The sequence below is a fragment of the Fukomys damarensis genome, unplaced genomic scaffold (assembly GCF_012274545.1).
Source record: "Fukomys damarensis isolate Sample0158 unplaced genomic scaffold, DMR_v1.0_HiC HiC_scaffold_13, whole genome shotgun sequence".
Lineage (NCBI taxonomy): Eukaryota > Metazoa > Chordata > Mammalia > Rodentia > Bathyergidae > Fukomys > Fukomys damarensis.
In genome coordinates this window covers 5180587-5204973 of record NW_022900925.1, presented here as the reverse complement: position 1 = coordinate 5204973, position 24387 = coordinate 5180587, and the positions used below count along the sequence as shown (strand labels likewise).

At 38.9% G+C, this 24387-nt stretch overlaps 1 protein-coding gene across 2 annotated transcripts in view; it reads left to right on the top strand.

The window, feature by feature from the left end:
* Positions 1–24387, top strand: part of Arhgap44 (Rho GTPase activating protein 44) — an 87496-nt gene that overhangs the window by 13501 nt on the left and 49608 nt on the right. For both annotated transcript variants that reach the window (XM_033762782.1, XM_033762781.1), the window contains exons 3-5: positions 4307–4418; positions 6815–6891; positions 14498–14615. In XM_033762782.1, the coding sequence (XP_033618673.1) occupies positions 4307–4418; positions 6815–6891; positions 14498–14615 (307 nt within the window). The remainder of the gene's footprint in view (positions 1–4306; positions 4419–6814; positions 6892–14497; positions 14616–24387) is intronic.

Here is a 24387-nt window from a genome sequence, read left to right as displayed (position 1 = left end):
CGCATCTGATTTTGCTCCCTGCCAAAATCCACCAAAACTATAATAAAGGGAGTTCTTTTTGTCTTAAAAGACTTAGGCTCACAATGTTAGGAAAAACAAGGATGAAAGACAACAGCGGTGTAATTTTGTGAACTGTAAATCATAAGAATGACTGGGAATTGATTTGGCGAGTCCCAGACATCTGATGCCCAATCTAGAAGTAGGGTGTGCAGAGATCCAACATAATGTACACTGTGAAATGATGACCGTGCCCAGGAACTGGTGGCACCAGAAACCTTGGGAATGGTGGGTCTTTTGGGTGGAGTGGGTGATTAGAATAAAAAAGGTGGGTTGAAAGTTTTCCAAGTGCCACTTAGATCCCTGAATCATTGGCCAGCCACACCTCCAAGGGGCATTCATTTTTCCCCACTCTCATCCTAGCAGGCCTCTCGAGCTTTACTCTCTAGAATGAGTAAAAGGAAGCGTCTCTAGAATGGGGGACAGAGAACAAGAGGGGCACCAATCAGATCAGCTAAGAGGAGGATCAAGAGATGCTGAAGATACCGATGTGGAGACTTCTTATCTCTCAGACTTCTTATCTCTCCTCCCTGCTCACAAGGGCCCTAGGTGTTTATCTTCAAGGCAAGAAGTTAGAAGGGTCTTCTAGGGAATCGGAGCAGCCCAGAAGGAAACTCCAAGGAGCTCCAAAAACCGTCAGCCGGGGTCAGTGTACTGATGAATGAATGGCCCAGCCAAATCATCCTACAGCCAAGCTCACAGCTGACAAACTTCACTCTTGTTCTTGGAGCTTGTTCTCTGCCCTTAAATATAGATGGGCTCAAAAGATCTCTACACCACTAAAGGAAGTCTCTGACCTAAATTGTAGAAACCAAACAATCTGGTTGGGGGCTACAGTTTGGAGGAAATAGAGATTATGTGGGGTAGGAGAAGTCTCCAGGAAATTATCACATACAGTTTTCATGCAGTAAGAGAAGAGGTACATCCATGACATAAATACAGGATATTAGTACAAAAGTTATAGGAAAGAAACATTCAGAGATCCAAACCAGGCTCATAGAAATGAAAAGAAAATATGAAAACAGATAAAATTTCTCATTTGAAGGTTTGGAAAGTAAGTGGGAGGAAATTATCCAGAAAATGAAGCAAGAAGACAAAGACACGGTAAATTAAAAAAAAAAATCTTAGAAAATTAGAGAATCAGTCCAGGAAGTCCTATGCCTAAAAATGGGTTCTTAGAAAAGGAGAGGAAAAAATAATACTATTACTACAAAAATAATGCAAAAATGCCTTCCAGACTTGAAAAAAATGAATTTCTGTACAGAAAGGGCCCACTGAACTCTGAATATATGAAAAATTAAACTTATGCTGAGGCATACTCACATGGATAGTAGTAATAAAAGATGCTTCAATCTTCTACAAAATTTTTTGTTTTACATTACAAAGGATCAGAATTGTGAAGGCTTCCAGACTTTACCAGAAGCAACACTATAAGCTGGATTGTTGAGCAGTGCCTTCAAAATTCTGAAGGTGGCCTGGGGATTTATCTCAGTGGCTCTGGCGCCTGCCTGGCAAGCGCAAGGACCTGAGTTCGATCCCTGGTACAAAAAAAAAAAAAAAAAAAAAAAAATTCTGAAGGCAATGAAGTTCAATATAGAATCCAGTATCCTGCCCAAGTGTCAGTCATTGTGGGTGTGGAGGAGAACGTTGTGGCAAGTGTCATCTAAAGGCTTGACTTCCCTCATACCTCAGTTTCCTGAGGCACAGTGTGCTCCATAATGGAGTTGTCTCCAAGAAGGAAGCAGGCCCAAGGTGAGATCATTCAGCACAGGATAGAGAGAGGGAATGCCAGGAAACTGAAGCAAGATTCCAGGGAGGCAAGGGTGCCCCACAGATAAAAGGAACACTTCATCCTCCTTCCAGTACATTCCTGGGAGAGACTAATTCAAGATGAAGTTCATTCACGTCAAATTTGTATCTTTTAATATCTTAGGAGACAAATTAGAAAAGTGACAGGATTTTGGGTTTAATCAGGTACATAGAATGTGAGCGAAACAGATGGGACAACGTGGTTATTAGCTCGAGCAAGAACAAATAAATGTTCAGGAAAGACAAATAATCATAGCATAGTACCCAGCTTAACTCCAAATACAGATTGATTATTCCTTCTCTGATATGCTCGGAACCAGTTTTTCAGCTTTTGAAATATTTGTATAGACTTTACCAGTTGAAAATCTTTAACTTAAAACTCCAAAATGCTTCCTAATCTAAACTTTCAAAAATTTGGATTTGGGAGTTAGGAATACTCAAACTTTTAATATAGAATAAAAATATAAAATAATATAAGCATGGGCCAGGGATTTAGCTCAGTGGTGCCACTGCCTGCCTTGCATGCACAAGGTCCTGAGTTCGATCCCTGGTACAATCAAATCAATCAATCAATCAAATAATACAAACACTAGAAATATACTTATAAAAGTTAAGTGGAAAGAAGGGTAATATATGCCCAGCTAAATTCTCATTTTCCATAGTTGAGAATCAACAGCTAATATTTAAGTTTTTAAAAATTAAGAAGTAGCATTATCACCTATAATATCAGCACCCTGGGAGGTTGATGGCAAGTTGGGGTCTAGCCAGGGCAACTTAGTAACTTAGTGAGACCTTGTATCAAAGTAAAGTTTTAAAAAGGGGCTGAGGATGTGCCTCAGTGTGAAGACCCTGGGTTCAATCCCTAGTATTGCCAAGAGGCGGAAGGTATTAAAGTATTGAGGAGTCAGAAAGTCAGATAAAAGACTCTATTAAAATGTTACAAAGACAAAACTACAACTTAGGAGTTGACATTAGCAGCAGGTATGAGAAAGAGACTCCGTTCCCTATTCACCTACCTATAAAAAATATATATAACTAATTATAAATATATAACTAAAATATCTATAAAATATATAACTAATATATAACTAATTAAATATAATAACTATTATAACTAATTCAAATTAGCCAAGAAGTAGTAGTAGGCATTTGTGGAGGAGAGATCTGTGGCCCAAAGCACATAAAAAGATAGCCAATCTTACTAGTAGTAAAGGAATGCAAATTAAAAATCACAATGAGAGAATATTGTGCTTCAACCTGTTTGGCAGAAATCAAGATACCTACCCGTTCGAAGGACTGTCAGGGGCACAGTGCAAAGACAATTCTCATGTGTGTTCATAAAATTCTCACACAGGCAAGAAGAGAATGTATATGCTTCTATATTGTGGTACTGCACGAAATAGCATAACATTTTTGGTTGTACACTCAGTAGGCTGAGGCAGGAGGAACACTGTGAGTTCGAGACCAGCCTGGGCTACATAGTAAGTTCCAGGTCAGTCTCCACTACATAGTGAGACCCTGTCTCAAAAAACCAAAAAAAATTTTTTGATTGTAGGAAAACAATAAATGGAGGCACATATATAATATAGAGTGTAAATCCAAGAGCAAAATGATTAATTCTGCATGTATCAACATGGATAAGCCCCTCAAATAATAGTACATTTCAAAAGCAAGTAGTATAAGGATGTGTTGAGTTTAAAACCATTCGTGAACACTTTCTTTATGAAGCAAAGCACCAGTACTATATACTGTATGTAAACACATTGAAATAGGGATAGTAAGGTATATACTCATTTCAGAATAACAGTTACCTCAGCTCATATATTTGTTGATTTATAAAAACTCTTTCACATGATTTTCAGTTAATATGATACAATGCAAAAGAAGAAAGCCATTTGGAGAGTAATTAGTATCTTTAAAAGAGTCTGCCATCATACCTGGGAATATGGAAAAACTGTTCCTTCAGGTCTTTTGCTATTGGCTTATTATTGATCCACTTTTGGAATGGCTTTTGCTGCATCCTGTGCTAAGTAGGTTTTCATGGCTTACAAGTAAGGGTTTTTTTTTCTCTATTAGGACCTTACAAAATTGAATTTTTGGTATATGTTTGAAGATGTTGGTGTATTAGTGGCTGAATCTCAGCTAATTTCTCTCCCAAGAGAGATAAACTCCTGGCTTTTTATGTCTGTGGACTTGGCACGTGTGAGTCTGTTTTCTCTACATCTGTCTTTCTCAACATGAATCCTTTTGTCTCAGACACACGGTGAGTACATTGGGAAGAATTAGGCATTTCAGAAAGGAAGAGAGTCGGAGCAGCCGTGGATGTTGGCCAGCTTCCTAACAATGACCTGGGTGAAGTTCACTGAGCAAGGTGGTGATGACGGTATGGCCCAGGCAGAACGTCAAGATACTCAGTGTGTTTTCCCCACTTTGGATGCAGGAAGATGCTGAAACTGTGCGGAGAGACAGAGGACAAGCTGGCTCAGGAGCTGATACATTTTGAATTACAAGTAGAGAGAGACGTCATTGAGCCCCTGTTTCTGCTGGCTGAGGTAAGACTCAGCACTGAGGCTGGGCCTGAGTGACCAGGGAGTGCAGATCAGGAGCTGCCTTGGTCATTACGTGTCCAGCCTCATTGTTTTCATCCCTTACTCTATTCCCTGACATTGCTTTTCATCAGGAATCATTATCACCCAGCGCCTTCATCAAGATTCCCAAATATGATGGCCCTCTCAGCAGACTGCAGCCTCCTCCTCTCACCTGCAGTCTCCTCTCTTGACATTCCGGTGGGTAAAGATGCAAAGCTGGCTGGCTGCGCATCTCCATCCGTACCACAGACCCAAATGCCATACCCCGCCCTATCCTTAGTGAAGTCGGTGGAGCCTCCTCAGAAGGACAGGGGGGCCTGAGTCCAAGAGCCTCTGCCAAGCCCCTTGCAAGTTGATTTTTATAAGTCTTTTCCTTTTAGACCTTAAAGAACAGTAAATTAAACTTTTTTTATTAGAAAGCTATCTTAACGTCTCTATGCCAATTTTGTTAGCTTCCACCAAGTGAAATTATATCAAGGGAGACAGAAAGTATGAGGGAAGCTTTGTTTACCTGGAACCTGAACCCTTCCCAATTGCCTTTACTTGGTCATACAAAACCTAAGCAATGCTCTCCCCCGGAACCCCTTGCAGTGAGTTAAACATTCTACATCTGTATATTTTGGTAGCCCCCAGCTTAACATAGCTGTAGGGTACTTGAAATGTGTTTAATGTGACTCAGGAATTCACTTTCGTTGATTTCATGAGCATTATGTTACCATATGTTATTAGAGGCAGCGTTGCCCTGGATCATGTCTGATTTCCTCTCTGGACCACTTCCATTACTTCTGCATATCCTGGAACTCTTTCTGGGGCAAAAGTATAGATAAACAATTACCACATGCTAAAAAACAATCACTGAGAAATCCTAGGTATGATGCTTTGACATAGACTGAAAGACCAGCTCTAGGCTTTTCAGATTCCGTCCTGGGGCAGGTTATCCCGTAGCCAGGGGCATCCTTATAGGCCCCTCATAAGGTAGGCTGGGGCTCTGACCAAAGGCTGAAGCAAATTTAGGGCAGGGCTCATCCAGAAGCAGAGCTGGAGCTGCCTTGGAGGGCTGGATGGGTACTATGCTGCCCAGCCCTGTCTGGGGCTCTGTGCAGACTCTGGCTGCCAGTGAATAGCTGTGCTTCTTCCTAGCTGAAGTTGCTGCCTATGCTACATCACTCATCCCTGCTTAGCAGAGTGAATAGAAAGCACTTCATAGAACCCTGGGTTTTCCTCACGTAAACCCTTATTAAAAAAAAAAAAAAAAAAAAAAAAACCAACAGCCTGAGATGATTTTAGTTCAATTTATGGCCAATTTTCCTTTTTAATTCTCACATCCTGACCTACTTTTGCTGGGCCTGGAACCAAAAATCCTGCACTGGAATGTTCAGGGAAGTAATTTTTAGAAAGAAAAATATAAAAAGAGCTTCTGCATACAACCAATATGGAAGCACTCATGGCTGAGAAAAGCCCTGATGTAAATGCTTAGTCATGATTTTCTCTGGAAAGTTCTTACGTTATGTTAATAAATATCTAGATATGCCTATTTTGTTTCTCAAAATGTGCAATATATGTTCTATTAGCATTCTTCATAGTGTCTTAGGTCTCCTGAGACTGGTGCTGCTCCGTTTCCTGCCGTTCACCTTTTGATAGGTCTACGTGTCAGGCCTGACTGCTTGGCTTTCCTTATTTTCCCCATTTTCTGCCCTTGTAGCAGTAGAGGGAGATGCGATTGAGCCCCTGTGTTTGCTGGCTGCATGAGTGGCGGAAGTGTTGCCAGGCCCTGGAGAGCAGGAGCATACAGATCCTCTGAGGTGGTTCAGGCTGATGGGGATTGGCAGGTGTCCAGAGAAAAGGAAAGGGACTGCAATTCAGGGAAAGAATCAACAATTTCCTCTAGTGTTGATCTGAGGGTACAAAGTTTCTCTTATTCAATATGAGTACATTCTAGAGATACAACAGACAGCGTGGTATGACTATAGCTGACATCGGAGCAGTGTATACTTGAAATTTGCTAAGATTTTAAGTGGTTTTGTCACATATGTACACAAGTGAGCACACACATGTATACACAAAGATGTATACACAAATGGTACCCATACATGGTGATACATATGTTCGTTAGTTTGCTTGTAGTAATCATTACTCAGTGTAAAATATCAAGTTTTGCCCCTGAAATGTGTACAGCTCCTATTTGTTTGTAATTGTGCCTCAGTAAAGCAAAGGGGAGATTTCATCTGAATATAAAGATCGGGAGACTTTGGGCAAACTTGCTGCTGACTGTTAATAGCTCTATAGAGGTTGTTCTGAAGCATAGTTCTTAATGCATTTCCCTTGAGCTTTGGTTCGATTACATCATGTCTCTTTAACAGGTGGAAATCCCAAATATCCAAAAGCAGAGGAAACATTTAGCAAAGTTGGTGCTGGACATGGACTCTTCACGAACCAGGTAGAGTTTCTTTGCTTTCTTTTCTATTTCTTTGAAAGGACAGTGATCACATTTGGGAGTGGGGCAGGTTTTTGCACGGGAGAGTGTGTCTTACCATTCACTGTTTGTTTTGTTTTGTTTTGTTTTTAACACCTACTGTTCACTAAGCACTAATGCTAATAGTGGACCACAGATGCTGGGTATAAATAAGCATGATAATTTTAGGCAGCCATTATCATATGAAGGAAATAACATGAGATAATTTTTAGAAGGAAATAATGGAGAACGAAACATTAGTAACTGGTGAGGACAATCAAAGAATTTTTTGAGTAAATATCACTTGGCCTGAGATAAACAATCAGGAACAGGCCCCTTTGTAAAGCTCTGCAGCAGACTGTATAGCAAAAGGAATGGCATATACAAAGGCACTGAGGTGGGAATAAGTTGGCATATTTAAGAAAGAAGGCTGCTTGGCTGGGGTAGAAGGAACAAGGAAGAGAGTGGTAGATAAAACCCAAGAGCTAGGATGGATTTTTTATCCTCAGTGAGGGAACATTTCCCATTCTGAGAATATACTCACCTTTTTCTGAAGCTAATGATATAAATGTCTCCTTTCTGTCGCCATTCTGTAAACCTGTGGCCCTTTTGATAGTCCCAAAGTTCCTACAGGACTGTTCTGCACACATCTCTCAGAGTCCACTAGAAAGTTCCTCTTGCAGCAGGGGAGTGTTTAAGGCCTGAAATGGCCTTGGCTAAGGCAGTCATACGTGAAGGCTGTGCATATTTGCCCTTTATTCTTATAGTGGGGGTGAGTGCGTGTGTGTGTGTGTGTGTGTGTGTGTGTGTGTGTTTCGAAGTGGAAAGAATACAAGTTTGTTAGTATAAAAGGAACTATTTCATTCTAGCTTAAGTCTTTTGCATGTCAATCATAATCATCTCCTCATCTTATTTTAATTTTCTCATAATAATCAAACAAAAACAGAATGTGCTTAGGCAGAGAAATGCATGATAAAGAGTCTTGCAAAAGGACTCAGCAGGTCAGGTACCAAGAACTGGATCAGCTATTTTCTAGGCCTATTTTGGTCAAATTACTTAGTCTCCTAGAATATGTGCTCCCTCACCTGTATCTCAGGGGAAAACAACATTTGTGGGTTGACCAGAATAGGTCACATCACTTCTCAGGTGCTGTACAAAAGCATTCCTATCACATAAATACTTGGTGCGTTACAATTCTGCATCTGGAAGAATAAGAGGTATTGGCAGTTTCCCAGTGACTAGAAATAAAACAAATTATATCAGCGGAGAAACAAGAAATTCTTAAGTAACTTACTGTGTTTCTCAAGCCTCAATCCACCTGATTGATTTTTGCTATTTGTACCTATACATCATTTTTACAAGTTGATTACTTTTTCAGAATAAGCCTGTTGTAGAAATCTCACTGCACTATTGGAAAGCTTAAAAGTGAACAGGATGAAAGCAAAGACAGTGTTATTAAATTTTAGTTCCTATTGACTATGAAAGCCTTGCTTTCCTTTCTGAAAAAGAGGAGGAGGCATGGGAAGGGTGTTAAAATTATCCTGCTACACATCTGAGGCCATCTCCTTAGTGGAATTGGAGGAATGGACAGCAGAATGAAAGAGGAGTATGGATTTGCTGTTACTGTAATGCCTTTGGACTTCCTAAAATTGCATCCCGTAACACAAGGGTTCACATATCGTATTTTAGGAGTTGTAAGCTGATTGAAATGATGTTGATTGTCCTATTGCTGTGACAATACCAAATGGACACTGTGCTCCTGGGTTTGTGGAGTGGTTTCCTTCTGCAAGGAAACCTGAATGTCTAGTATGGAGCTTCTTCTCAGAAGGCAGGATGCTAGTACTGAAGCATGTTATCATCATATCCACTTACGTATTTTTGCTTAATTTTCTTAGAAGAAAAAGAGTGATCAAGAGAATTACCCAAGAGATAGGATGGATGATATATCTATAACAAGGGGAGCATTTCTGATTCTGAAATTGCACTCCGCCTTCTTTTGAAGCTGATGGTATACATACTCTTTTCTACAGTCATTCTGTAAACTCAAAGTTACAGCCATGGTCACCTCGTGTCTAATATTGTTTTCAGTGGTGACACCAAGGGGCAGGGAGGTCATGAAAGCCCAGGTAAGTGTCATTAGGGACCCTTTGTCTATGACTTAAACTTTTTCATGTCATCTCTTGTATACAAAAATCTGATAAGGAAATCTACAGCTCCCTATCTATATTTCTATGCTTATAACCTTCAAATTGGACTCTTTACAGCCTTTGTTGTTTAGACTAAAAAAGAAGTCCTTTTAAATTATCTTCACATAAACCTGATCCGTGCTCTTTATCTCATCAGTGGCTTTTTGTAACCCATTTCCTGTAGTTGTGAATTTGGGTATAGGAATTACTTTGGAGGGATTATTGGTAGTACAGTTGCTTTGGAAACTCAGCTGACTTCCCTGCAGATCTCTGCTGTAGTGCCTGGAGGAAGGTCTAACCCAAGCCCCCAAGAATATGTTCTCTTTCTTCCCACTTTCCTCTCAGACTAGCCACTTCTAGTCTGAGTCTGTTTTGTAGGAACTTGCTGAAAGCTGGAAGAAATGAACTTACTCTAGCTTCCTGCCATTTTTTTGTAACACTGTAATCATAATACATGAATACTGTCCTGTAAGATACAGCATTAACCAATATTAAAACAGTAAGGATCATATACTCTCCTAGAACAGTTGAGTTCTCAGTGCCTCCCACCCTTACCTCACGCTATTTCTCCTGAAACCAATTGCACATATTAGGGTCTTATCTTTGCAGCATCCTGATTAGGACTACAAAAGTTTACTTTAGTCCTTTATGTCCTTTGTAAACTATTCTGTCCAGAACTAATGCCATATATTTCACATGGAGAGACTGCCTTTCAAGACAGTCAGGATTCTTCTATTATTATCAGAACATCTTGATCAATAGTTACATCTTGGATCTTTGAAATCTCCTGCAACTCTAATGAATACTGAATTTTATACACTTAATTTAACCATTGTTTAACAAGGTCTAAATCAAATGTGCATATTTGTCACCACTCAAGTCAGTCTGGTTTGTGTCCAATGAAACAAACTTTAAGATCCTCAAAGAAAACTGATGTTTTGAAGATAAATAAAAAAATTCTTGTATTAGTCATCTTTTCATTGCTGGGACAAAACTCCTGACACCCACAGCTTTAAGGAGAGGGTTATTTTGGATCATAGCTTCACAAGTTTCAGTCTGTGGTCACCTGGCTTCAAGGCAGGAACACTATGGCAGAGGGTACGGTGGAGGAAAGCTGGCATCTGGAGAGCAGAGGTCAAGGGAAGAGCCAGAGAGGAAGAGGCCAGGGCTCAGATACAGTTCCCAAGGTCGAACCTCCATGACCCACCCAGCCGTACTCCAATGTGAGTGCTTTACTGATCACCTAGGCATCTCCCAAGCCAATCAAATTGACAAGATCAATCACCACAATTAGGGGTGAGAAGAACAGGAAAAAGTGAGGTGGCTTTAGGAAACAATAGACCTCCTTCTTCAACCACTGACAAATCCAAACCAGTGGCAGGAAAGATGTCTCTGGGTCATCCACATTCATTAAACTCACAAGCTTTAATTCAGCATAAGTTGAAGAAGGAGGTCTATTGTTTCCTAAAGCCACCTCACTTTCTCCTGGACATGTACCTCAACATTAACCCTTCTGAGCCCAGAGCACATTCTCTTCTGTTCAGCAGCTGCCCCTGGGTTTCATGGACAGAATTGTATCTCCTCAAAATTCATCCATTGAAGTCCTAACCACCAGTGTGACTATATTTAGAGACAGGATATTCAGGGAGTAATTAAGTTTAAATAAGGCATAAGGGTAGGACCCTTGTTTTCTATAATTGGCAGCCTTATAATGAGGAGGGAGCTCTTTCATGTACTCAGAAAGATGATGTGAGAATACCATGAGGTAGCAGCCATCCACAAACCAGAAACAGATAGCTCACCAGCCTTCTGGGACCTTGATCTTGGACTTCCAGCCTCTAGAGCTACAAGGAAATATGCTTGTATTGTTTAAGCCATTGAGCTTGTGGCACTTTGTGATGAAAATCTGAGCAGACTAATATACCTGTTTCCTTTGGAAGAAAATGAAGTAGTGAAAGTAAGACCAGAAGACCAGGGAGTTTAGGGCAGAGTATTGGGCAGCGCATGAAATTTAAGAAGAACATATCTAGAAGTCTAGCGGAATTGTGAAGCCGTGGCAGTCTTGAATACCTCTGGAACTAGTAGTACCTCTCACCTCTATATCCCTTCATATGCAAGGGTCTTTTCCTTAGATCTGCAGTACTTGTTTCCCGGTGACTGGATGTTCCGTGGTCTCCTGTCTCTCCAGTAGAAGCCCTCTTCTTTTTATTCCAGTTTCACCAATACAAAGGAAGAGCTCTGTTTGTCAGCACCTTGTGTGCCTCTTTCTTGGCCTGTCACGTGGCCAAGGGGATAAAGCTTGGGTGAGGCTGTGCCTTGCATCTGGGGCCCTCTGCGAACCACTCACTGCCAGTGTCCTGTAAAAAATGGCAACTTTGTATGGTCTCTTGACCATGCAAGAGAGGAGGAGTGTAAACAGGTACTCAAAATGTGGGGGATCCTGGTGACAGTACAAAGGAATGGACAGATGAAACAGAAAATGTCCCACTAAATCAACTTTCCTGTTTGCCTGCCAAAATTTTTCCTTCTGGACTTCCTATTTACTAAGCTGGAGACATTGGCCTTCTTTCTTTGCTCCTTAAAACTCCATATGCCTGCTGCTTACCCTTCTCCCTCATCGAGCCTACTCTCCCAAGGCTATATATTCACAGCCTTCTGGTCCCCAGAGAATTTGGGTGTTACATCAGCTACTTTAGTGGGAGAAAGTATCTTTCTCTTTGGTTGTCAAAGCTCAGACTCTTTTGGACAATGTCTAGTATTCCTGTTAAGGAACAGTGCAAGCTTTGAGTTTATTTGTAGAACAGGGAGTTGAGAAGACCACCATACCTTGAAATACATGATTCGTGTCACTTTTTGCAACAGATTACTGCCTTTACAGTCTTTTTATCCAAATTCTGCTTGATATTTATTGCTTAACTTCTGCAAAAGGACCGTTATTTGACATCTTGCTGTCATTATGTTACATCTAAATAGATTGTTTATATATTGCAAGTACAATTCCTTGTAGGGATGGGGAAGGTGTATTTTTTTTAAGTGCCAAGATACTGACTAAGGGACAAAATTCATAGAAAAATGTATAGGGGAATAGGAAAAAAAAAAGAGGTAACTTGGGGAAAATGTCTTCGTTTCAATTTACATATACTTAATATAATTCCAGTCTTTTAAAAAAAATCCAAAACCTATTTGCAAAGCCACAAAAATCAGGTTAGTGTTATAGTCACTTTAAATACATATAAGATATATGTAATATATATAACATTTCCATATCAGTTGATTGTTTTTCCTTCAGGTAACATGAGCAGATGGTGGTTATAACTTGATCCCATAATCACCATGGAGATATATTTATTGTCTCAAATATAAATTATGGCTGTGGCATGTTATATTTTATTTGCAAAAAAAAAAAACCCCACAACACTTTAATACTTTATTTGAAATAGTTTAACCTGGGAGGTATTAATCAACTAAATCATTGACTAAAGCAAAGCTTTATAAGAAAGAATTATTCAGGGATTCTTAATAGTCTTTTTTTATCCTAGCTTTTTTATCCTAACTTATTTTTGTTTAGATTTTAAAATCACTTTTGGTAGAATATTTCCATTCTAATTTTCTCTAAATTTTTATCTTAGAATGAGAAATGTTTCCCAGGATATGTTGTCTATCTTCTCTGAAACATTAAGCCAGTTTGATGTCCCAAAGTCTTTTTAAAGTGATTTCCCCATGATTACGTTGAGAGAGAATCTTTTACATCACTATTTTTCACTTTTAACAAAGATTCCTTTATTTTCCTTTTCTTTAGTTTTCATTGTGTCATACAGCCTTACATTGTTCTGTTTTTCCTGCAGATAACCAAAGAGAAAATTGAGTAGGGAAGACCCCTCATGATTACATTCTTGACTCGTAGGAAAGAGACTTTCCACTTTCTGCCCTTTCCATACTGATGGCCCGAGCCAGAGCCCACAGAGCTTCCCTGTCTAGTCTGAACGTCGTGGACCTACATGATGTTTAGGAGGAATTAGTCTCCTGTCACATTTCGTCAGGGGAGTTCATGTGGAAATTTCCAAATTCCCTTGTCAGTTAAAACATGTAGCAACCTGTAACCCACATTCCTACCTGAGCCCCTTCTGCCTAGGCTGAGGATCAACTATTTTTCCCTGGGCAGCTCCCCCCACCCACCTTCCTCAGTCCTGCTCCCTCCACACTTCCCAAGACTAAAGCCAGGCTTGGCCGCCATTTATCACCCTGATGGTGCTATTGTCACACTGTAGAGATAGCTCTGGGTCGCACATCTCTTCTACAGGTAGAAAAGACAAGACCTAGTGGACTAGTTTTAAAGGTGATGGCCTGTTTGGCTAATTTTTTCTACTTGCTGGCCCCTGTGTGCCACGGAGTTCACATACTCACCAGGGGAGGGACCCACTGCTGAGCCCTAACCTATCTGCTGACTCCCACTGTTGTTGGACGCTTTCGTGTCTTGCTTCTTCTGGTTATTCCTGATTGTAATACAGCAACCAAAGGTATTGGTGCAGCCCCCTAAATATTTTCTGAGTGGCTGTTTCAGAAGCCAAGATGCTCTCTACAAAGTTACATTTTAAGGAATACAAATGAGGTATCTAGATGTTAATATAAAGTTGTTCTGTGCTTATCGATAGCTTTCAGATTTGTTTTTAGTCTTATTGGTGTTCTCAATCAGGTACGTTATTGGCTTCAGCCGAGTCAATGAATTTCCAAACTCTGGTGCCCACTGGGAACATAAATGACAGACACTGTGTTTAAAGACCGTGGTTGTTATTTTGAAATATATTTTATTTTATTTTGAATGATGAGCAGCCTGGTTAAATTTCATAGGTCTCATGTCAAAAGATAAGTGAGGTACTAGGAGGTATGGCCTAGCGGTGGAGCCCTCACTGAGCATGCGTCAGACCCTGCATGTGATCGTCAGCACCAAAAAAATGTGAGGTGATGGATGGGCTCCTTGCTGGATTTAATCACCGCACACTGGGTACCTGTGTCAGCATATTACCCTGTGCCCAATAGATGCATGCCATCATGATTTGTCAGTGAAAAATAATATTAACTAAAGCAAAAAAAAAGACAGCAGTACTCAGTGACTCTGATCTGCCCTCAACGTCAGGATACCAGTAGGGGAAGTGATGGTGGCCTGGGAATGCTTGTTTTCCGTGGAGGGGCAGTGGATGGCTCGGCTTCATTTGGCAGTTCTAGTGTGGAAATGGGAGCCCCATTCTCCTGGTGAAGTACTTGGTATTTTTTCATCTCCTCTCCTTCAGTCGGGCCTTTCGTTCCCTAGGTGATATTTGTAGCCACGTGTTTTCCCTGCGCCTGGGGATCTCCCCAGGGCTCTGCCTGTCTCACCTCTCTCCTCTTTTTCTCCTGTTTTCCATCAGGTGGCAGCAGACTTCCAAGTCTTCAGGTCTGTCCAGCAGCTTACAGCCTGCGGGTGCCAAAGCTGATGCCCTCAGGGAAGAGATGGAGGAGGCTGCCAACAGAGTGGAGATTTGCAGGGTACCTCCCTCTTTGCTCCTCTCTCCCGGGACAGACTGGGGAGCCCTCAGGGATTTCCTGTTTTGTTCACTGAAGTTCTCTTGAAACTGTGTTAGTGAAGCCTCTAGTTGAACTAGATGTTGCCCAGGTCGCCCGCTTACATCTCCAAAGAGTTCAAGATGAACCAGGGAATTGGGGTTTTCGTGGTAACCTAGACAGGGAAGCAGTTTAGGATTATCACTGGTGATCCTGCGTAGTACACAAGGAGAAAATGACCTGTATTTCTCTGGGAAGCTTATGTATGACATCTGAGTTCCAGAAAATAAATTCTAGGTCACATAGAAAATTTAGACCTACATAAACCTTGACTTAAATTGTTTCTTTTCCTGTTTGCCTTTTAATATTTCCTGAGTCATTTTATCTGTCCTATGCTTACTGGAAGATGCTTCCCCCTGAAGCTGCAATGGTCACTGTAGAGGTAATTGCAGAAAACAAATAAATACAAACAAACATATTTCCCATTTTCAAGAAAATATATCATTCTAAAAATCGTGACTCTGGACTCATGGAATGATGTCCTGCATTGTACACATTCACAGTTCTCTTCTACTTTCCCTACACATCTTGGGTGGGGCTTGATCAGCAGTACACCATTCGCGACTTCCCTTATGTGTATCTACATCTGTTACATGCAAATGTGTCAGTTTATATTTCTAAGGGAACTGAAACTATATTTAGATCCAAGGAACACATCACTATATTTCTACACCTATTCTGGGTTCCTGCTCTCTTAATCATATATAATTAGAGAGAAAATGACCACCTTCCATGCAGACAGCTCTGTTCTCTGTGGCTTTCTCTAGTCTTGTTTGCTTGTCTGTGGGCTTTTTTTACAGCCACTCTGTGCACGTGGCTTTGACCTCTCATTCAGATGACATTTGGAATAACAGAATTTTTCTCTGAAATTAGAAACATTAAAAGATTTTTAAAAGAATTTATTATCTCCTAGCTTGCAGCACTGTGGAAATAGATGAAGCGAGACCAGTAGCTCAGATCCAACATTCATTGTCAACAAAGCAGATTTGTTATTTGAACTCTGGGAGAAATGGCAGACATTAAGCTGTGTGCTCTACTGAAGTATAGTTCTTTTCTCCTGCCCATTGTTCCTCTCTGTGTGTTTTCTCTAACTGTCTGCCAGGGCTCTGTGTTTTTCCGTTAAGAATGCTTTTTAAAAAATAGCTTTTCCAATAGAAGAGGGTGGTGTTAAGAGGGGAAGCTGAGTATGAATAACATATCAAGATAGAAGTGCCAAAGCTTTACACGATTCTCTGAGATGTTTACATTAGCTCTTGTGCCAAAAATATATTCTTTACAGATTATAAAAGTATTATGTGTTTATTTTAACCAGTGAAAAAATGAAAGCACCAAGAATTGTCTCCCTTCCTGCCCAGCAGCACATTTCTAAACTAGGTGATTAATTACCTCTCCCACCGGTATTTATTAAAGCTTTATGTGACAGAGTACTTTATGTGCCAAGCATCCACAAAACTTCTTAAGGTAAGGAAACTAGTGTTAGAGCCTGTCACATAGCCCTTCACACCTTTCTTCATGTTCATACAAGTTCTCCATCGTATCTACCATTATTACTGGTGTGTTTTAATAAAACAGTCACGCTTAGCTTATATAATATTAACCTACTGCTTTGTTTTCTAAATTAACACTATGATCTTCATCTCTGAATCTTAATCTTTTAATAAAGTCATAGTATTCCATAGGTAAGTGTGTATGTGTGAACATACTTATGCACACATACACACTTATATGTATATACATACAACTGACATCTATTTTCCCCTTAAGAGATATTCAACCAGTATGTTGTTTTCTTCCTCTCCCAAAGTGACACTATCCATCTGTCCATCCATCTATCCACCTATCTAGCTACGTATTGTCTATCATTCTACCCTGGTAAATGTTTTTTATAAGATAGCTCCCCCAAAGTAATATTTTTTTAATACAAGGTCTCACTATGTAGTTCAGGCTGGTCTTGAACTCACTATGTTGCCTAAGCTGGTCTCTAAGTTGTGGCGATTCTCCTGCCTTAGCCTCTCAAGTTCTGGAATTACAGGCATGAACCTTCATGCTTGATCCCCCAAAATATTTCAGATCAAACTTTATGCACTTTTTATTTTAACTGATATCGAAAACTTATTTCTCTGAAAAGAAAAATTATAATTCCTGTTTCTCTATAAAAAAAATATAGTATAGTTGCCCTCATCCTGTGATAAATGTATCTTTTCAGTTTTTGCAGTGGGGGGGCTTTCTTTTATGTTTTTGTAAGTTTATTTTGAATGTACTGTAACTTTATTTTGAGTACAGTGATGATGAGTATATCTTTATACATTTACTGGAAAAAAATATATATACATTTCTAGTTTAGGGACTTACTATTTTTCTTCTTTTTATTGAGGTTATTGGCACAATCTAGGTATACAATACAATTTCATTCATCATTGGGATTCTGTACCTTTACATAATAGGTCTTGATTCTCATTTTTCCCCTTGTCCCTGCCCTCCCTTCACCCCCTCCTCCCCTCCCCATTTACAAACACTTTATTTCCATTTTTTCAGTTTCTCATATTTTTTTCCTCTCCCTTATTACCTTTCCCCCACCCTTCCCACTTTCCCTATACCTTTAGCCCTTTACTTCCTATTTCACATTATTAATTGTCTCATTAGGATACTGTGTACTATTATAGTTTTTCACACCCAAGAAACTATTCGGTATTTCAGTTAAAGAAATCTCTGTATGAACATTAAAAATAGGGAATCCTAAAATAAAACTAAAAAGGAAAGTAAAAGAGAAAAGGCAGTGATGTAACATCAAAATAATCCTTAATTCTGGAGATGAAAATGGTCCCTGAACATATTTAAATTGCTTCTCGCTCTTATAGTCTTATCTTATTCTTTTTTCATTATTTAGAGAATACTTTATTAGTTTCTGTAATCAAACCCACATAGATATGACCTTACATGTTTAGTCCAATGTGTTACCCCTGTACACATGGAAAAAATAAAAATAAAAATAAAAATAAATTAACATTTCTAGACCAATATGGTTGTCCATTTCTGTACAATGCCAAGTCAACACAGGAAAAAGTCATCCCAATTTACTGTGTGGACTTACTATTTTTATTAGCAGTTGGTCCAGTACTTCTTTTGTTTTTTAAAAGATCAATTTACATAAGTTCTCTGTATACATACTAGGGAAATTAAACTTTTCTGTTTTACTGTAGGTATAATATTTTTTTCGGTCTGGCATTTTTCTTTAGAGTTTATGTTGGCTTCTGTCATTAAACACTTAAAATCACATACTTTTTTTTTTTTTTTTGCCTTGAAAGAGGCATCTTCTCTCCAAAAGACAAGCCATTTTTATGTTTTTTGTTTTAATATTTCATACATTTTAATGCATTTTAAGACACCAGAAGTTTCTTTTTATATATGGTGTGGAGTGTTTTCTGCTTTTTTTCTTTTATTCTTTTATCCTAGCACTGTTAATTAAATGAACACTCCCCTGGACGTGACATCCTACTATCTAAATCCTCAGATTTTTTTCTGGCCTCTGTGTCTGATTAATCTGTCTCTTCTTGGGATAATGATATGCAATTTCTATTGTAATAATTTTATACCAAATACAATCTTAACCAATGTAACCCTCATTCTTTTTCATAGTCACCATAGCTTGTCAGTGACATCAATTTTAATGCATGAGATTGGCAATGATCATATCCAATTAGTAAAGCTCCATGCTGTGCTCCAGGGAATTTTCTTGCTCTGAGTTGATGTCTTTGGGAGTATTAACTGAACGTTTGTTGAAGTTCTCTTCTAGCTGTTTTATTTCTACTTCTTTGGTTACCAGCTGTTTTAAACATCTACCTTGGGCTTTTACCTTTTATTTCTGAATTCATTCAGTGGGGTTTCCTTGGTCTCACGGGTTTCCTTTCCTCAGCAGATAAGAGGAGACTTTAGGTGTGTTACTATTTGGACAAACCAGCAAAATGAGGGCATGTAGGCTGAAGGAGAATGAGTAGCAGACTGAGTGTCCTTTGTTTAGAGGACCTCACAGAGAGGACCAAGCAGAGCTTCTCAGATCTTTGGGCCCCAGAGAGCTTTTGCCCACCAGGAAAGCCCAATCTAAGTGAGTTCTAGAAGACAAACCCGCTGAAACTTCAGGCCGTGGCAACATAGCGCTGGGTTCCTGCAGGAGCCCATCCGGTTCCTGGCTTGCTTCCATACTTCAAGAAGAGACACGCTCTACTCACAACTGGTAGCAGATTTTTCATTTTTTGCCTGTGGCCCCCTGACAAAAGACCCCTGAACCAATATATTTAAGGAGGTATGAGTAGTTGGTGATTTTTCACGATGAGAAAAGATAAAGAAGGGGCTGTGATCAGTGAAGTAACATTTGAGAAAACAGTGCTGAGAAAAGCAACCTACTTGAAGGTAGTGGTATCTGTTTTGTTTTGTTCAAATGCTGGTTGCAATCTGGGGTTTTCTTCTGGTACATTTTACCCTCTACTTTCACCTTTCCTGCTTCTATCTCTCTATATCCCATCATTTAAATTCTTAGCCTATTCCACCTACATCGCTATCTTTCCCACTTCGTTTCATCCTCCCTCTGTCTCTTTTAATTTACATTTCTTCTTTACCATTTTATCCTTTTCCAGTGCATAATCTTTGCTCTGGAAAGTTCAAGCTTAACTCCACAAAGGTTGCAGTCAAAAGGCAGATTCTAACCCATGTTGTTCTCATAATCTGACTTAAATACACATTTGTTCTCAGACTAAAAGACAGCATCAAGTCTGGACCTACAGCTCCTCTTATGACAGAATTAATGTCATGTCATGCTAAATAAGTAAATGAGATCAAGAGAACCACTGGGGAGCCCTGACATTACTTCAGCTCCCTTCTGCCAAAGAAATTTGTCCCTTGATATATAAGGGCAGGAATAGGCATGCCCAATAGGAAGCCAGCTGGTGGCAGAGTTTCACGGTGTAGATCTTCCTGAAGCACAGCCTGGATTTCCCCTCACGTGTCAGGCATAGAAACACCAAAGAGGTTGCTCATAGCCACATCATATACCTAAAGTGGAGGAGAGACCATGTGACAAAGCTGCCCTCTGATCTAATCATCATCTTCATCATGGAGAAGCTAAGTTAACTGCAGGCATCTTCTGTTGCAGCAGCCCATCTTCACCAAGCCCTACATGCTGCTGAGTCATGAAGTTTCCATCAGTCAGAGTTTAGGTTCTGAGAAGATTTGATCATTGTGAGAATAAGGGGCATGAAAGAGATGCTCACCATTTTAAGATTAAAAAAAAATCAATCCCGAATAAATCATTTTTCTGTGTTAGAAAACAATAATATAATCATCCCTTAATACCTGTGGGGGTTGGTACCAGGACTCCTGTGAATACCAGAATCTGTGGATGCTTGAGTCCCTATGTAAAATCCTAGTATTTGCAGACACATCTTCTTCTCTAGTCTTTACATTGTCTCTAGATTATAATACCTAATTCATTGCAAATACTGTATACATAGTTTTTGTACTGTACTGTTTAGGGGATGATGAAAAAAAAGTCTGTATATGTTCAGTGTAGTTGCAGTTTTTACCCAGTTGGTTGAATTTGCAGATGGAAATACAGAGAATCTTTAGATACAGAGGGGCTGACTGTATCCAAGAATTAGAGTGCTTTAGGAAAAGATTACTGATAGTCACAATAAATTTCAAACAATATATCTTAGCACTACCAGTAAAATTTAAGGAAATACGGGTATCTGGTACCAGTTGATGAAGATGAGATAATGTCACCAAGTAAGATGGAAAGGGAACTGAATGAGGCTAGGTATTATTTTTTGAAAAATAGAAAGTAATTCAAATGTGGTGTTGCTGTTAGTGAAGACTAGATTAGCCCTACAGAAAATTGAACCAATGAAGTAGAGAAAAACTCAAGAATTTCTTCTAGAATGTTAAGGGAAGAATCAAAGAAGAATTAAAAAAAAAAACAAAGAGAGGTGAAGGTAGATGTTGAAAGATGGACAAAGAAATGCTAATGTACACATAATAGGAGATTCTGAAACACAAAACCAATCAGAGAAGCACCAAAAGGTAAAATTGGCCCACATCAAAGATCTGCCTCAAGTCTGTGAACCTACAAATCAAAGATTTTGTATTTTCTTTTTACTTTTGAAATGGTTTTCAAAACAATAATTAGTTAAATCAATAGCATTTACTTTAGAGCTCTCTTAATTTCAGAGCAAAATTGAGTGGAATATTCAGAATTTCTGTACACCTCCTGCCTCCATGCACAAGTACAACCTCCCCCATTATCAACAGCTTGCTGCACAACAGTACAGAGTGAGTCCACTTGACAGTCCTGTGTTGACAGTCATCACCCCAGTCCCATGGCTTACTCTTAGTGTTGTATTTGCGGGAGGTTTGCACAAGTGTGTGATGGCCTGTGTCTGTCATTATAGTATCATAGGGAGTAGTTTCAGTGCCTTCCTGTTTATCCCCTTTCTCCCTTAGCCCCTGGCAACCACTGATGTTTTTACCATCACCATGGTATTACCATGCCCAGAACATTGTAGAGTTGGACTCTTACAGTACGTAGCGTTTTCAGATTGGCTTCTTTCACTTAGTATCATGCATTTATATTTTCTCCAAGCTTTTGCAGTTTAAAAGCTTACTTCTTTTTAACACTGACTAATGTTACATTTTGTGAGTGTACTACAGTTTATTTATCCATTCTTCTGTGGAAGAGCAGTTTGATTGCTGCCAGATTTGGGCAGTTATGAACAAAGATGCTCTAGATAGCCACGTGCAGGTTTTTGTATGGACGTAAATTCTCATTTCAGTTCATTTGGGTAAATATCAAGCAGCACAACTGCTGGATCTTATGGTGAGAATGTTTAGTTTTATAATAAGCAGCCAACTGTCTTCCAAAGTGGCTGTACTATTTTGCATGCCCACCACAAATGAGTGAATGTTCCTGCTGCTCCACATCTTTGCTAGCATTTGGTGTTGTCACTGAGATTCAGCTTTTCTGATAAGTACATTATGGTTATCTTGCTTTGTTTTTTTTTTTTTTTAGTTTAAGTTGCATTGTTTAATGACATATTGTTGACCACCCTTTCCTATGTTTACTTGCTATCTGTTCACATTCTTTAATGAAGTAATTGTTCGGGTCTTTTGCGTATTTTTAACTCTTAATTTAAAAAAAATTTAAAGTAATTTTATTTTAAGACACTTGATTCAAAAGGAAAAATATCTAGTTTTTAAAAAATAATGTATTCATACTTAAATAGACTTAGATCACCTTCTGTGTAGTAGTTGCATAAAAATAGTTATAAAGTTGTCTTTGGTTTTATAATGATAAATGAAAAATTAAAATTCTCCAATTGAATCGGTATATCAAGATTTTTATATTCTTATTATGTTTGTTAAAATAGTGGGACAGAGTAACTTACTGGAATATAAGAGCTGAGGGAGCATGCTGCTGATGGAAAGAGATATTTTCACAGAACCAGTATTTTTCTCAGTCCTATCTCCATTTAATATTAATCAAAACATATCATTGACTATTTACTTAAGCAAATTTTTGAATGCTTGTGCACATACGCTACCCTAGGTACAGTAAAGGAATGGAGAAGGAAAAATAATAGAGAAGCTATACTGTAGTGGTCAGACTGGTGGAACAAACGGTGGTCTTCTAATTGAGAGTATATTCTTGGTCTGTAAGAGCAATGTTCTGAGTAATATAGCAGGTTGTCTTTTTAGTGGAATACGTCAATTATATCTTCATCCTCCAGTCCTAGTTGTGCAGGGGTCTGTTTCATTGATTGGCTGCCATCAAGTTGGAATCTGATCTACCTTAGCAACAGATTCTGTCATGCACAATTCACTTTCTTTAGTTCACTGAGTGGTACGTGCCTCTTCATCTTAAACTGCACCCCAGCGTGCTGCCCCCCGCACCTTCGTGTTAATATTGTTCTTCTCAATCTTGTCCCCCTCCTTGGGCGCTCACCATCCATGGCAAATGGTCAAGCCTTCTCAGTTGCTGCTTCACAAAAGAGGCACATGCAAGTCCACACTGAACGAGCACACCAGGAACACAGCGAATGTCAGAAACAGCTTCAGTTTTAATTGGGTTGTTATTTAGAAATGTGTTCCTTAATCTCTGAGTACTTAAGGGTGTTCCAGTTTTCCTTCTGTAATTGATTTCTAGTTTAATTCCATTGTTGTGTGAAAGCAGACATTGCTTAATTGTTACTTTTTTACATTTGTTAAGCTGTATTTGATGGCCCAGAATGTGGTTGATCCTGGTGTCTTTTGCACGTGGGTTTGAGAAGAATGTGTATTCTGCTGTTGTTAGATGAAATGGCTTATAGATGTCAGTTATATCCAGTTCACCGATGGTGCTGCTGAGTTCGGCTGTGTCCATACTGATTTTCTACCTGCTGGGCCTGTCCATTTCTCATAGAGATGTGTTAAAGTCTGTACTATATTAGTAGATTCATCTGTTATTGCCTCATATATTTTGATGCTACACATATGCATTATTATGTTTTCCTGAAGTACCAACCCCTCTGTAATCTAATGCCCATTTTTATCCGTGATAACTTTTCTTTTTCTCGAGCTGGCCATCTCTGAAATATTAATGTAGCAGTCCCACTTTGTTCTGAGTATTGTTATATCTTTCTCCATCTTTATTCTTTTAATCTATGTGTCTTTCTTTCTCTTTTTTTTTTTTTTGTACTGGGGATCGATCTTGGGACCTAGTGCTTGTGAGGCAGGTGGAGACACCACTGAGCTAAATCCCCAGCCCAATTTCTGTCTTTTAATTGGGATAATTAAACCATTGATGTGTAGAATTATTATTGGTATGATTAGTTTAATATCTACCATTTTATTACTACTTTCTATTTATAGCACTTATTTTTTTCTTGTGTCTTCCATAATTTTTCTTTCTTCAATTATTTTAATTAAATATTTGATCTGACTCCATGTTTCAACATATCAACCTTAAAATTTTTGATGGTTGATTTAGAGTTTGCCATATTCATGTATAACTAATCTAAATCAATTTTCAAATGCCACAATTCTATTTGCTGAATAGTTCAAGTACCATTTTTGTTTTTTTGAGATTGTTTCTTGCCATATAGTTAGGCCTGGCCTTGAACTCACTGAATAGCCCCGGGTGTCCTCAAACTCACTGCAATCCTCCTATCTCAACCTCTCAAATCCTGGAATTACAGGTTTGTGCCATTGCATCCAGCTCAAATACCTTTAGTAACAGAGTATCTCTAATTCTAACTATGTTACTGCTGTTATTTTTTGGTTATCAGTTGTGTAAGAAAAGTTTTTTGTTTTACCTTCATTTATTCCTTCTGCATTGTTCTTTTATGTATCTCCTAGTTTCAGATCTATATCGTTTGCCTTCTCTATAAAGAGTTCATAGTTACTATTTCTTTTATGTTAAACTTTTGGCAGCAAATTTCCTCAATGTTTCTTTGCCTGAGGAAGTCTTTATTTCTCCTTTACTTTGGAAAGATAATTTCTTGTTGTATGAAATTCTGAGTTTATGTTGGTACTTTAAATATTTCATACCCCTCTTTTGCTTGCATGATTTCTCAGGTGAAATTGGATATAATACTTTTACCTTTGTTTCTCTATAGGTAAGGTGTTTTTTCTCTTAGGCTTTTTTTTTTTTTTGAGATTTTTTTTTGTGTAC